At 40.0% G+C, this 16326-nt stretch overlaps 1 protein-coding gene across 5 annotated transcripts in view; it reads left to right on the forward strand.

Moving 5' to 3' along the window:
• LOC139333409 (CUB and sushi domain-containing protein 3-like) overlaps nucleotides 1-16326 on the forward strand; it is a 224752-nt gene that overhangs the window by 60911 nt on the left and 147515 nt on the right. For 3 of the 5 annotated variants that reach the window (XM_070965782.1, XM_070965784.1, XM_070965783.1), the window contains exons 5-10: nucleotides 2646-2892; nucleotides 10934-11046; nucleotides 12274-12351; nucleotides 13865-13952; nucleotides 14608-14732; nucleotides 15220-15341. In XM_070965782.1, coding sequence (XP_070821883.1) covers nucleotides 2646-2892; nucleotides 10934-11046; nucleotides 12274-12351; nucleotides 13865-13952; nucleotides 14608-14732; nucleotides 15220-15341 — 773 coding nt within the window. The remainder of the gene's footprint in view (nucleotides 1-2645; nucleotides 2893-10933; nucleotides 11047-12273; nucleotides 12352-13864; nucleotides 13953-14607; nucleotides 14733-15219; nucleotides 15342-16326) is intronic. The other 2 variants (XM_070965785.1, XM_070965786.1) reach the window with 1 other exon arrangement.

The raw sequence follows: 16326 nt of genomic DNA on the forward strand, positions 1-16326 counted from the left end.
TAATATATCATGGAGAAAAATGAAACAGGACAGTGCTGTCTTGCTTTTGCTGCAGTCTTTAGAAAACACTCTGGGATGCCTTAGTATTCATGCATAGCAGTTGTACTGCTGTAATAAGCCTTTTCTAAGTTGCAGAGTTTACAGAGCACAACATTGTTGGGTCTTTGTCTGAAAAAATCCCACACTGAGATGGTCGCGGGCAAGCGTTCTTAGCTACAGCTTGTTCCCTGGGGGAATGTATGCCATGACTGGGTACAGCCATCTTTGCTGTGGGAATGCACAGATTTAATTGCCTGAGTAGCATGGCGTGAAAGAACTTACATTGCATGCAGTTGGTCTGTGAGTTTTCTGGGCCTAGACCAGTGCCGTAAAGAAACCCTTTGTCAAAATGTAATAATTCTGAGTAATTTATTGGTTATAGGTCTTCCAAAATGCTTCAGACTCTTGGGTCTCCATCAGTACACCTGCCGAGTGTGAAGTCGATCAGATGAAGTAGTTCTAGTTAGTGTATTGTAAAAATACCAGTTTGTTGTACACCTCATTAAAAAATGTATGTTGGAAAAGCATTTTTTTTATAAAATGATGGAAAATGTTTTTCTGTTTTTATCCGATTCAGTGATTAACTGAAGAAATTATCCACAGATTCTTCAATCATCAGTAGTGGTTAGTAGTTCTTAGTTGCAGCCTCATTGCCAGGTCTCCTGCAGATTTGGATAGCTCTCCTCTCTTATGTATTGAGCACTGACTGTGTAACACACTGTGGTGAACCCTCACCAAAATCTTATTTGATAGCATAATAAATTGTTGAATGCAGTATTTAATAAATTAAACCACATAACATATCATAACCATTTTTAATCTGCAAAAATGGATTTCCATTTTAAGAATCTCTGACATTTTATTTATTTTTTCTTTTCCATCTTTTTATCTCTCCTCTCTCCATCTTTGTCTTTTGCAAAGCCCTAATTGTTTCTCTTTTCTTCTCTATTCTACATTTTATCCCTTTGTCTTTTTTCTCTCTCGCTCTTGATTTCCTCTCCACTTGCCTCTTCTCTGTCCTCTTCCCCTACACTCAACCATGTCTCATTATCTAAGGCCTCTCCACCACTCCTTGGTTGCTCTCTATGTCTTGATTGCACTTCATGGTGCCCCCTGTCTGTCATCAAGGTTAAAAAGTGATATGGCTCCTTTGGTTGGACTTGCAGCACTTTAGTATCAGATTAATTTCAGCCTATTGCCAATTACTCTACATACCCACTGGGCACTCTTTAGAATGTCATCTTAAATGCATTGAGGTAATTTAAAGTTTGTCACTCAGGGTAAGTGTTATGGTGGAGAGTGTGATGGAGATCATTTAAATCAGTTTAAAACAGTCATGACTCCACATGCTTTTGTTGTCACAAAGCTGTGGGCATTCAACAAATGAAAGTCCTTGTTGAAGTCCACAGATGTGCAGATGAGTCTGCACTTGATATGAATCATATATGTGGACATCATTGATGTCTCCACAGCATCAATGCCATCTCCACCCTTCTTATAAAGACTTTGATCAATTTCTATGCTTCAGCTAATGTGTCAAAGGACATGGATCAAGCTAACTAGAAGCCCCTGCTCTCCCATCTTGCTTTTTTTTTTTTCTTTATCTTCTTTTGAATTTTGCACATCCACTTCCTTGTTCCTTGACCAATCGTGTAATGCAGCATACAGGAATGTTCCAAGGCTGGCAGCTCTGACAGCCCTGAGTGGAGCGCTGAGCCATCAAAGGTTTCAGCTGGCACAGCTGAGTGTCACATATTAGCCTTAAATGATCTGAAAACTGTGAAAGCCCTGCCATCATTAGAATTCTTTAGGGAGAAAAAAATCGGATACAGGGATAGAGTGGAGGGTGGTGAGTAATAGTAGAAAGATCTGAGAGGGTGCGGAGGAGAGGAATGGAGAGAGATATGAGAAAGGGTAAGGGAGAGAGGGAAAGGAGGACGTGGAGTGAAAGAGAGCAAGCCGCTGTTATCGTCGAGTGCATTAACATTCAACTGACGTGTTATGCTCCCCGCATTAGAAAAAAAAAAAAATACAATCTCACAGCATTATAAGCCCTGTTTATCACAATTTGTTTGTTTCCTGAAACATGAGGGGGCTCTGAGGACACGATGAAATATTGACTCTTAGATGGAGGAAGGAGACAAGATGGGAGAAAAGAGACAGATCACAAAAGAGATTTTATCTTCCCACATAGAAACTGCACACAAGGTAGCTGGGACAGAATTAGTACACAATTAATTAGTAAATACTTCTGCCCAATGTCACTTGTCTGAATGTTTCATGATTCTTGCCTGTGTGAAGAAACACCAGCAACCTTTTCAGCTTACATTTCATGTTGTTGGCAATCGCACAACTGTGCTGGTTAGATGTCGATGCTGGACATGACGACCTGTGTTTAAATGGCTTGTGCAGCTCTAGCGTTGGCTTCCACATTGGTCTGTTTCTGGTTTGCATTCATTTGAAGGGACAGGTACTGATGTTTTATGCCCGAAGCCACTTTTTTCCCCATGTTGAACTTTGAATAAAAGCTCTGAAATAACCCAGAAACCGTGTGTCTCTTCTCTCCTCACGCTCCCCGTTCGGCTTTTCTCTGTGGTGACTGACAGCGGAGGACACGTGCGGTGGCACCCTGAGGGGCTCCAGCGGGCTCATCTCCAGCTTCGACTTCCCCAGTGGTGACTCCCCTGGTGCTGGCGGCGGTGAAGGTGCTGGAGGCCTTGGCAGCAGCGGGGAGTGTAAGTGGACCATTCTGGCAGATCCTGGGGACACCATCTCCCTGGTTTTCACTGAATTTCAGATGGAGGAGAAGACGGATTATCTGGAAGTTGAGGGATCTGAACTGCCAACCATCTGGTGAGTTAAGCTGTGAGGAGGAGTGAGAGCGTGTAGTGCTTGTATTTCAACAGATGACCATTCGGTTGGTACATTAAGCGTTTGACTGTGACAGGAGGTGTGCGTGTGTGTGTGCGTGTGTCTGTGTTTGTGTGTCTCGGTGCATGTGTCGTATGGTGTTGAGAAGTGTTAATAGAAAGGTGTTTGTGCCTTGTGTGAGAAGAGGTTGTTTTCGCGAGGATGCAGGTTTGGTTTCCATAAGTATTTCTGACTCATGTATCGGCTGGAGAAGGATAAGATGTACTAAATTCTCTCAAGAAAATGTAGTTTTTAGTGCCGTAGTAAAACTGTTAAAATCGTGGCCTATATTCTGTTAGAAAACCCAGCTGCCAAACTGAATGTAGGCTAGAAAGTAAGTTTGAAAATCCAGACATGCTAGCACTTTTACCACAATCAGTGTGTTTTGAAGTCAGTATGAGGTCAGATTTGATTGACACTAAGTAGTAAAATCATGTTTAGCCCAATATCACCTACAATAATAAATTTATCTATACAGCACAAAGTTACAAAATGCTTTACGTAGTTGAAACTAGTTAAAGACATTTCAGGACCGTACATCATCAGTGCATCATCATTTAAATGAGACACCCTAACCCTAAAATAATACAAAATAAAAAGGAATCAAATACTCAACAATAAAGATAAGACCAACAATGGTAATAAGAAAACAGATAATACATATAATATTTCAATGGGCTTTATAGGCACACAGCTGTAGTTCCAAACCAAGACCCAACTCTTCAAGAATATTAGGAAGAACTCCCTTGAAAAGCTTCATGTATTGAAAACAGTTGTAAGAAAAGCAAAGAGAGATCCCTCATCATTTTAATGGCTGGGGTTGCAATGAGGAGCTGTAAGGCAATTATCCTTTATTAACTAGAACAATAGGATTATAATCCAATAAAAAGATTACATTTGGTTCAATAACATATTTTTCAACTGTGATTCTAAATCAGTTGGGGCGCTGTGTAAAACATGAATTAAACAGAAGGTGCTAACACGCTAATCCTTTTTGACATACACTCAACTGAAAACAGTCCAAAGACAATATGTTTGACCTCATCAGCTTCATTGATTTTTGTAAATATCTGCTTATTCTGAAACTGATGCAGCAACATGTTTCAAACAAGTTGGGACAGGAGCAGCTAAAGACTGGGAAAGATGTGGAATGCTCCAAAAACACCTGTTTGGAACATTCCACAGGTAAACAGGTTCACTGGTAACAGGTGATGGCAACAGCTTAAGAGCAACATTTTTCAATGCAAAATTGCAAGGAATTTAGTGATTTCACTATCTAAACTCCAAATAATCACAAGATTCAGAGAATCAGCAGAAGTCTCTCTGATGTAAGAGGCAAGACTGAAGAGCAAACCTGAATGCCCATGACCTTCTATTAAAAACCAACATGATTCTACAAAGGATGTTACTACAGGGGCTTGGGAACACTTCAGAAAACCTTTGTTGGTAAACACATTTCGTTGCTGTATCTATCAAATGTACATCAAGGCTTGTGTCCTCTGGCCTAAAGAGTAAAAATACCATCCAGGTTGTTACAAGCACAACGTTCAGAAGCCAGTGTCAGTGTTTGTATCTTGTCCTTGTACTGTATTCAATTGAATATCGGTCAAAAAGCATTTGAAGGATACGTTCTGCACAGCATCCCAACATCTTTTTAATCAGTAAGTAATCTTTAAAGAGTAATCTTTTGCATCCTGTTGACACTGGACAGCTGTGTATTTAATCAGAACAAAAACAAATGGACACTCATGGTGAGAATAGTCTACATTTATAGATTGCAAGAGAGCTAGCTACTGTATTGCCAGCTCTTAAGTTTATTACAAAGACATGTGGGATCTTGGTAAAACAAAGCTGTATTGCCTAAGGATTTTCTCTTATTTGTCAGGATTACAAGTAAGCCTGCCTGCTGAGATCTTAAAGCATGCAAAGGAGCAAAGGCTCAGTATGTATGGTTGAGCATGACCATGTAATGTTTAATAGGAGCAGTGCTTTACAATTACAGTAGCAGCATGTATTGCAACTTAACAAAAAGAGGCGTTTCACATGCATGCAAATGAATTCAACTGAAGGAATTTGATGAATTTTCATGAACAGTTGTGTGCAGAAAATGTTTTAAATATGCCTTGTGGTTCGGATGAATTAAATCAATTCTCAGAGAGGTCACATGATTCTCTGTTGCATAATTCAAATTAAAGTGCACATGAATTACAAATCTTTGACAGAGTTTTGTTTGAAAAGCAGCCTTCAGACACCCTAGTTTATGGCTTTCTCTGTAGGCTTGATGTAGAAGTCACTCCCAACTAAAACAAGGAAATATGAAATGGGTTTGACCCCCAACCTTGAGGCTCAGGTCATCCATCTCTTCTACGTCCCGTGTGAGTGGGATCAACCCCCAGGTTTATGTGCTCCTACCGGGCATTAATTATAATTGGCTGAAAGATGCTCTAATCAATCACTGAACTACGAGCTTTTTTGTCCCTGAGAGTTGTCATCTGGAGTCAGAGGGGGAGAGAGAGGCAGACACTGTGTCAGTGAGAGACAGAGGGAGTCAAAAGGAGAGCTGCTCTGATGACTGCTAAGTATTGTATGTTGACGTAGCTAAAGAGAGTGTGGCAGCGAGCTGATATGGGATGACACTGATTTGTTTTGATGGACCATCAGGTAACCCTCTTCTCTTAGGTTTAAAAGCTCCAAAATGAACTCTTTAACTGACAGAAATGCCTCTCGGCTGTAATCCCTCAGAACCCTGGTGGCAAATGCTTTGTGCTATCTTGTGTCTCCTGTTACTTGGGATGTCGGAAAAATTGGTACAAATGATTAATTATTTACATGCAGTTAATTGCTATTTATTTTTATTCAATTAGTCCTCTGGTCATAAAATATATTTACAGGAGACTGTTGCTTTGAATAGCTGATATCTCAAGTCCACATGTGAAAACAGGCATGCTGGGAAGGTTATTTCTTTGCAGCATTAAAATAAATGCATCAGTAATGTAACTCACATTATTATTATTTTAGCTCGTAGCATAGAAGCAATGAGTTGCTCCATCAGTATCTTACACATTTTTGTTCAGATTAACTTTTGTTTCCAATGTGTCTTTTATCGCATGCATAACTTATGAATTGCAAATGAAATGCATGAATAGATTAAATTACCTGCAAACCAGGAAATAACATAGAAACACAAACATTTTTATATTGTGTACTCTCAGGGAATATTTCATTGCCACTATCTGCAGCAGGGTTTCTTACGCGTCACTGCCCATTTCCTCATCTTAAGGGCTCGGCAATTAAACTGTTGTCAGGTAAATTTAGGGATGCTTTACATTTGTATTCACTTTTCAAGATCACGGAGTGAACAGTTTTAACAGTTAGAAATATATATGAAACATATCAGACAACACTTCCTGTGACCCTGTGTGCTTTCAGGTGACATGAACCCCTATGGGTGAACTGAATGAAGTCAGTTTTGCAGTCCACTGTCTAAGGAGAGGTTAACAATACACATACTGTGTTTATTTATCAGGTAAAGCAGTTTAACAAGCAGCATTTTTATTTGTGGGAGTTGTGGGAGTTGTGTGTTACCTGTGTGCGTGCTGAGCGGTCACCACGCATCACTTGAATGCTTTGAAACTCCAAGATGATGTTATTGTATATCACCAAATGTCAGTGGCTGTCAGGCAGAGTTCTCGTTTTAAGCCCTGTAATCCAAGTGGGACCCAGTGAGCTTGAGTGCAGTGGGGCCAGTATTTTAAAGAGATGGCTTCAACTCGGCTAGGTAAACAAACAGACAAAAAACAAACACGATTCAGAGCGAGCAATTCTCTCATGCCCATAAAATTCATTGCTCTCACTCCCTCTCTTTTTATGAGTGTCTCTGACTGTGTACAAGGCCATTGGACAGCTAAACTTTGAAGCATCCTAACATACAGCATCAGCTGCAGGCAGAGACAAGCAAACTGTCAATTTACCCTTGGGGTTTAGAGCTGCTTAACGATGATTGACAGCCTGGAACCTCAAAGTCAGCCAGATTTAACATCTCCTCTTAGCCTTTTTCAGGCAAATAGACTTAAAGCGTGACCCAACTTAACTTGTTATCCTCTCTCAACCTGTGCTATTACAGGTTGTTGTCAAGTGACAAACACGAGTAAAAATACGAATGCTGAAAACGTGTTGCAAATTAGAAACCTTGATCCCTGGCAGCAAAATTAACTTCTGCGGTGTGAAATACGAATTGCAAAATAATGACAGAAAACAGTACAGTTCACAGATATTAACATGATCAATGAGACACATATATTCCACATAGATGCCATTACTGAAAATATGTAATAATGTCATTTTGAACCGCCTAATTTTTCCAGCCAATTTCCTGAAAGTGAATGATAGATGATGACTTGTACTAAAAACCAATTCCTGGTAGTTGAAAGTACACAAAATCCAGGACTATGGGGCAAGAAATATGTTTTGACACCTCTTAGCAGCTTTTATCCTTTTATCAATTGAAGATTTCTATCAGATCTCCGCAAATGAGTTTATTGATTCCATTGTCATCATGCTGGGGAAGGTTGATGTGAGGCTACACATCAATCACTGTGAAAATAGACAAAAAAAAAACAGTTTTTCTTGGCAAAAGCCAACCTCGGAGCCTGGATAGACCAAGGAAAACAGTTCTTTGTTATTCTTCTGACCTTTAATATGATTGTATAGCCTTGTTCACAAAGGGCAAAAACAACAAGCTGTAGATTACACATCACTCATTATTCCAGATATGGACACAGAACACAAAACTGAAAGGCTTTGTGGGTATTAGATACACTTTTTGTGCTTATGTACTCTGAAATTTTGTCAAGAAATGTTATATTTTATTTTTTCTACATTTCTCTCCGTGTCTGCCTCATTTTCTACCTTTCTGTCATCCAGCGTCTACTATACCGCTGTCTCTGCATCTTGTATCCATGCTAAGAAAGCTTAGACTTCTGAATAGATTGCTACTTTGCCGAGCAATCTGGCAATAGTTTACCTGGTTCACTGAGTATGAACAATCCTATTCCACCAGTGTGGCTAAGTGCTTGTCAGAGGAAGATTACAATATTCAAAGCAGGCTGAGAGCAAGAGGTGCCCTGCAGCTAAATTAACAACTTTGTTTAAATTACCATCTGTATTAGATTCAATTTCTTCTTCCTGGGCTTTATTATTGATCTTCCAAGGCAAAAAATAACCCATGAAGATGTCTCCAAGAGCATTCCTTTTCTGCTGTCAGACAAGGAATAGTGCCGCGTTTGACTGCATGAATGTGAATTGACAATTGACTCAGGTGTTCCACCGGGCAATTAACGTAAGGGGCTGCAGTGACTGGCTCACTGTTCTCAGAAAAAAGATCTGCGGGCAGACAGGCGGCAAGCTGTGTAAGTGCATCTGCTGAACAGCCTCTGACGAGGGTCTAACTTCAAGAGGAACAGAGAGCTTCTTCCTTATCACATAAGATATTCTTACAATTTCTCACTCTTGTCAGATTTTATAGAATGTATGTGGGAGGAAAAGACAAAATCACCTGGCCTTATCTTTTTTGACAAATGTGAATTGATCGCTCGTTATCTGAGATACACCTACGCATAACCTGCCCCTGTGAAACTAAGTAGAGACCCCAGAGATTTCAACTTGGCGCCCTGCCCTCAAGGTCACACATTGAGCCACAGTAACCGCACAATGGGGACTCGTTACGTTGGTATTTTGATGAGATTGCCATGCTCCCTTCAGCCCCTCGTCCTATCAAATCAAGCCCATTTTATTCAGACAACTTCATGAGAGCTCTCTAATGAACCTCGTGAACCTACAGTATGTCAGAAACTACCATTAGTCCTTCAAACTCCGCAGATCGATGATAGGAAGCGTGCTAAAACTTGGCTAAAATGAAGCACATAAAAAACACAGCACTCATGCAAAGAAGTAATCTGAAAAACCATATTGCATATCTGTGACGGAACAAATAGACAGCCTGAGTGAGTCTGCAGAGATAGAATGGCTGTGCATTATGTGAGGACTCCAGTTTTCCAATTGGACTTTCTCATCTTTTGTCACTCAATATGCAGTGGAGGAGATACAATACAACAACAGTAGACGGCACTCTCTTGTTCTTATCTGTCTTAAGGAGACTGGGCGCTTTCCACAAGTAATTTATTTGTTGTCATGACAGTTGCATTGATGGGTACCGACAGGGAGCGTACAAGTTTTGTGAAGTGGCCTTGAATTGTTGTGCATTAACATTTGGCTGCTGTTAAAAATGTTATCACAATCTGGACGTATACGGGAAACTTGAGAAACAAAGTGGTGTTAGAGAAATAACACAACAGAAGTCATTTTTCTCTTATCATTGATACAACATAATCCTTGACGCAATAACTTAAACTAACTCGGTTAAGTGCAACATTATGAATCTTCATCAGAGAAAACCTCCCCTCTGTCGGCCTCTAGCCTATGAGCACATTTATGTTTATTTGGGCGTCTGCGAGCACAGTGTTAGTGTTTGTGTAGATTAATTGAATGGTTTACTGCACATAGATACAAATGTACTCATTGGAGTAAGGCATCTATAAGGTGTCATTGAGCCTTTATTTACTGTTGATGGCAGATCGTGTTTCACTTCCTCTGCCATATTTTGCCCTTGTGACAACAGTATATTCACCCCTGGTGGTCTTAAATTTGTAACATCACTCCTGTGCTGCCCGGAGCATCTGTGCAACTTCTGGATGGGTACAGCTTTATTGTCACCATCCATTTTCTTTTAGACTGCTTGTGATAATTTTCAGCTTGCACCACAGGAAACGTGGGGGCAGTTTCTTCTAAATAGTTCAGCTACCTGAAGGCTGATCTTTTTCATTCTGCCCACATATTGGTGTCATTAGCATTTTATCAACGAAACAATGAGAGAAAAGGTCAACTTTTGTGTGAAAATCAATTACCTTTAAACTCTTGTCGAGGAGCTGCCATCATCTCCCCTGGTGATGGATCATTTGGATTCAAATGATCTGTTTTTTAAATATTGCATTTAGTTTGCCAATCAATTCTGAATAAAACAGCCTGTAATCTGTGATGTAGTCAAAATAAGGAAAAATGTCATTTCTTCTTTCTTTATCCAGAGGGCACTAAGAGAAAATGTCCCTCTGTCCTTTTCGCTCTCATTCCTTTCACTCTGCTTGCATCTGTCTGCCGCTTATGTAGCTCTGCAGTAAATGCCAAAGAACAGATAAAAACTAACCTTAAACGCAATTTCATGCACCTTTACTCACACAACAGCACAGACATGAGTGGGTGCATGACACACACATAGACAAAATGGCAAGTTAACAGTTTTTTTTAATCCACTGAGCCAATTGGGGAACACAGGGCACAACTGCACCACACTCTTTTTTAGCCTGGCCCAAGCCTCTGTTTAATAGCTAGAATGGCATTGTGTGCTATCGACTGTGGTGTGACAGGGCGCGGTGCAGGGATTGCTGGTTCGCCAGACAAATGAGAAGGCCCGTGGCAGCTTTAAATCTCATGATTATAGAGTGTCCCTGATGGTGCGGCCACACGCTGAATGCAACTTCTGATCTGAAAAACTGACACATACAGAAAGACGAATGAAGGCACAACACACAAAGGCAGGCAGACAAGGTTTGATAGCGTCAGCTGCAAATAGGACGACATGCCTGCACATAGGCAACACACACTGCAACCAAACAAGAACCTGCAGAGTCAAAGTAAGGTGGGTTTTGGGGCTGTCTTCATTTTAAAAGCACACACTCAGTTCGTCTCTGTGGCTGATGTATTTATTCTCCACTAATTCTTGTGAATTCTTAATTATTTCCCCAAGGTTTTCATTCAGTCTTCATTTCACTCATTTTCCTGGTCCGTGCTAGTGATGAAAAAGACATGTAGTCAAATGAAAGTTAAAATAGATGACATGTGTTTTCTTTTATTTGTGACACTTCACGCTCAGGCTAACTGGAATGAATATTCCAGCACCCATCATCAGCAACAAAAACTGGCTACGGCTGCATTTTGTGACAGAGAGCAACCACCGCCACAAAGGCTTCAGGGCTCAGTATCAAGGTAAGACATGATTACTTCATTTGCACATCGTAATAGAGGGCCCCCCACTTGAACAAAAAGGGATAGTGGTAGGAAAAGCACACTGTAATTACAAAACATGTTTTTGATCTCTGCTAACTGAATATTAAACAGTTTGATTAATGCCCCCTCTGTAGAGGGCATGAAGGCTTTTTCTGCTTCAAACCATTGACTTCAAAGGGTCTTGTTAATCAAAAATTTGAGAGATAAATAGTGTATAAACTTCCCCCTTATAAAAACTCTGGCAGCTCAATAATCCATTACCCTAACATTGTTCTTTGGCAAGACTTTAAAGTCACACTATGTGCTGCATATACTATACCATAACAGCTTTAAGCCTGGCCTCGAGCCCGATGTGAAACCTGCAACATCGCCATAAACAGCACTATAAAACCATTTAGTAACATTCATGTGTGGCAATTCAATGTAAATGAAGGTATAAAATTCAGTTGCACTGCATTTATCATCTACTGCAGTGCATTGTGCAGTGGTTAAACAACTTTATATGCATTTGCTATTTATGATGTCAAGGGCAGATATTTTTTTAACAAAGACAGGCACTGAGGGAGCTTATTACGCAGTCCATATTTGGTCACCAAATAGATTCACATCCTAATGCTGTTTAGAACAGGTTGAATTAACCAGTTGAGCTGCAGCGTAGTTCAGAGGAGAAGCATCGTCCCAATCTTTTCAAATTCAAATAGCCTTGGTTTTGCTTGATGCATCATTCATTGCTTATGGCTATTCTGTTGATCCTTCAAAATTCTGACAGCCACTTGCATCACCTGGTTTTGTGTGCAATCTGGCCCCTGCTGTGTTTAATTAGACTGTCTTAAGATGTAGCATTGCAGTCCTTTGTGCTGCTTTGATTCTGCATGTTACTTCCCTCCCATAAGCTATAACCATTAAATCTGCTCAGACCAATCAATTTCCATCCACTGTTTAATATGTCTGAGTTATATGAACAAACAAATGAGAATGAGAAACTCATTTAGGTTTTATAGAATTGTCAGGGCAACCCTTCAGAATGCATCAGAGCTGTTGGACGCATTTCTTTTGAAAAAGGATGCACACCAGCAGCAATTACATTTTGATGTTCTTCATAGGACCAAGTATTATCCAGAGAAAGAAACACATGTACTGTATCTTCTCACATCTAATACTGTAACTTCTTTTATCTAATGAACTCTTTCTATTGCTCTCGACCAGTGAAAAGCTCTGGAGAGCTTAAATCCAGAGGGGTAAAATTATTACCAGGAAAGGACAACACTAACAAACTGTCTTTGAGTAAGTCTTTTATTTTTCTTATGCAACTGTTTTCATTGTTTTATTTTTGTTTATGTAGGGCTTGCGTTCTGGGTCTCTGTTTCTTTCTTGTCTTTTTTTTGTTTTGTTTTTTTGCTGCATCATTTGGTGAAGGAATTAAGCTACAGTACTAGATTTTGCAGAAGTGCAGTCGCTTTTTCTTTCTGATGACCTATTTCCCCTTCTGTCCTGGACTTCCTGTCCTGACAGAAATGACCTCTGCTAAGGCCTAGTTATGTATATTGCAGCAAAATGCTAAATTTGATCAGTTCAGTTGGCCAAAACCCTTTCTCTCTTGTTCTGTACTATTTAAGCAGAACATCAGATTGACTTATGGACACGCTCTGTGTGATCTACACACACAGCAGTAGGCAAGGTTGAGTGACCACTCACTTGTCAGATGATTTGTGTATACTTCAGACCAAAGTGAATGCATTCTAATTGCTTGCGGAGCTCTGTCATTAACATAAATCTTGAGCACATTTTCCCTTTAGCTCAACAGTGTGCTAAGCACTTCAATGATAACAGGTTGTAATCTTTATTACCTTATGTGTCATAGATTTGGCATTGCATGGAGACATGAATAATGCAGAGGGCTGTAATCTTTTCTACACTGTATATCATTTAAAAGACTATGATGAGATGCTTCATATGCCTTTTGGATTCATTGCGTATAATTGAACCCATAACTGTATTATAACCCACAACAATCAACTTCAAAGCTAATGAACTTCCTGAAAGAAGTCTGAGAAGAGAACACTTGCTGGTAGATTTCTCGTGTTATAACAGGAGGGTCCTGTGTGTGTGGAGTCATGTCTTATTGCAACTGTTACACCAGACCTTAACAATAATTATGATACTATGTAGTTCATGAATTTCTTATGTAGTGCATACAGTCTTTGATTTACAGATTGTAATATGAGGGTGAGATGAGCTCATTAAAAGTCAGAACACAGACAAAACACTGAACTATCTTCCTTCTTCGAGCCACCTTTATATTCCTTCCATAGTCAAAGCTGTACTCAATATGAAACCATATCTACAAGGCCTTATCTAGTATAGCCATTATGTATGCAGAGTCTCACTGAGTGATTATTGTAGCTCTTGCAATTGATAGTTGAAGGTTATTTAATCCTCTTAGTCCCTGTTGGGCCCAGATATATTTCCTTCTATTTTGTCTAGCTCAGGTAAGAGAGTTGCATTTACCCTTGGCACTCACTCTGATATAACAAAAGACGAGTGTGTAATCACAACGGCACTGCCAAATAACTGGCAGTCGAAGGTCTCTGACATTGAGAGATGAGGGCGATTTATCTAACTCGTGATTCCTGCACCCAAATTCTGTTACCCAGCAAAACTCCTAAACATTGAAACGGACAGAGTTATCTGCTATTCAAGTGCTTTTCACTGCAGTGGATGTTTTCTGAAAGTGTGGAGCTTTGACGGTTAAAGTGTCTCTCTCACAGCGTTCTTGGTCCTTCTCTTTCTCACTCAGTGAATGAAGGAGGAATCAAACAGGTGTCTAATTACTGCCCCGACCCAGGGGAGCCAGAGAACGGCAAACGGATCGGCTCCGACTTCAGGTGAGTTGGTGCTTCAGCAGCTGAAGTGGCGAAGATCATATTTGTGCAGAGGAGAGTTAAGGAGTGGGTCAACATGCTCTCCATCCAATTTCAGTGTTATGACATGCAGCACATTCCAGGTATTACTGTCACATTCTGTTAAAAACGAAATCTATGATCCCATCTTTAATCTTGTCATGTGAATGTGAAATGTTTTACGAGAGTCATGGAGAATATTTTTGTAAATATTGTTCAGCATCGCGCGTCTGCTTTTTCATGAATCACATCCATTCAGCTTTCCAGGCTGAAAAATAAACACATTTCAGACTATTTACTTTGACATGTAGCAGACGTCCACATGTCCACTATGTGTCTAAGATCACTCAACACCTGACTCTCTTAGCTCTAATATTCAATATATTTCATGTTCAGCATTCATATTTAAACATTATTTTCAGCTCAGTTGCACTGCAAAGCATGGAGATGGAGGACAGTAATAAATAGTCCAAAAATAAATCACAAATTTATCTACTGAATGTGATATATTGATGACCAGTGCAATGGAAACCTGACATGAATGACATGAAATAAATAATGAATTTGATATTTCATCGGGAGTCATTTTTGCAGAATTGATTGCTTTTTGGACAGCTAATAGTGTTTGTTATCTTCTCAGCATCGGAGCAACTGCTCAATTTACCTGTGATGAAGACCATGTGCTGCAGGGTTCCAAAACGATTACCTGCCAGCGCGTAGCCGAAGTCTTCGCTGCTTGGAGCGACCACAGACCCGTCTGCAAGGGTGAGCGAGGCTTCTGAGGAGCTAATAAAACAGTTTGATTAAGGCAGTGCCTCTGGATATAGGCCCTGTGCAGATAGAAGAAAGTTCATTTTTGTTAATTATGTATGAAAGCCTCTGCTGCAGCGCTCTGCTTTTCCATTCCAAAATGCTCTGCCTGTTTTTCTATGTTTCATAATACCTGGAGCACCTTTTAGAATTTGATTAATGGAAATGCAGCTAATAGACCTTCTCTTTACTTGTGCACACAATATATTACCTTTCTGCCATATTACAATGCAGGAGTTATTACTCTGCTTTCTGAGCATATTTATTGTGAGTTTAGCATTCCTAGGACGGGCTTTTAGGTTTCGTAGCTATGATTTATATTCTGTAGACTGTATTTTGAGGCAGTATATATTTTTGATATGATGGAAGATATTTCGAAACTGTCTTGTAAGTTTACGTGTATATCGTTTGTGGCTTCATGTTTATCTTTATACTGTTGCAGTGAAAACGTGTGGGTCAAATCTACAGGGACCCTCGGGAACTTTTACATCTCCTAACTTCCCTATCCAGTATGAGAGCAACTCCCAGTGTGTGTGGATCATCACAGCCAGCGACCCAAACAAGGTAGTACAATAGTGTTCTTGGAGTTTGTAGTATTTTTACTCTTGGACCAAGTCTGAGGAAAACTCACTGCTACTGTGTGTCAAGTGAGGATCTGACGATAACTCGGATCCTGAATCACTTTTTCCCTCATCTTCACTTGTCTCAATTGACCAATTACCCCTGGCTACAGTGCGCAGTACAACTTTTCTGTAGCTATTCAGATCAACTTTATAGCATAAATAAAGCAGTTATGTCCAAGATAGCAATACCAGATACTGTAGATAAAGATTAGAGGCATGATGGGGGCAATGCTTCCAGTTACAGTAAAGGTGGTGAAAATAATAATCGGAGGGAAAACCTATTTGCCATCCTTAACTGCAATCTCATTAGATAGTAATTACTTGACTAGTGCTTGTAAAATTCTCTCATCACGATACACATGGTATGTATAAAGATGAAATAGTGTCTTTTATTTTCTTGATTAATTCACTGAAGAAATCCCTGAAAGATTAAGAGTACAGAGGAGTCCAAGTAATATGTTGTAATGACTTCATAACAGGTGCAAAAGTCCTTCATTAGTTTTAGAATGAACACAAATGGGCAAGTAAAGCCTCTTCTTTTCCCTCTACCCTTCCACGGTGTGGAGCGTTTGTCCAGGCATTCCCTTCCTGGATACACATTTATGTATGCATCGATTTTTCCAAGGGCTTCCCAAGGTGGGAAAAGGTTACATAGAATATGGATGTATTTTGACTGAAGTTCATTGTTGCTGTCCCTCATTAATGTACATAGCTGCAGCGGCTTGCTTTTCAGTTCTCACTAGACTACCAGTTTGACCATGACTGTTGGCAATGTCGTGATTCGCCTCATTTATCTGGGGTAACAGAAACGGAGAGAAATGACTATTGAATGAGACCAGAGCAAAGTGGGGAGGTCAAAGCTGTTTTCCTAATGGTCACTGCCGCTGTGCTACATCAAATCTGGCTCTCTATCGATATTCCGATGA

Source organism: Chaetodon trifascialis, chromosome 7 (genome assembly GCF_039877785.1).
Source record: "Chaetodon trifascialis isolate fChaTrf1 chromosome 7, fChaTrf1.hap1, whole genome shotgun sequence".
NCBI classification, from domain to species: domain Eukaryota; kingdom Metazoa; phylum Chordata; class Actinopteri; order Chaetodontiformes; family Chaetodontidae; genus Chaetodon; species Chaetodon trifascialis.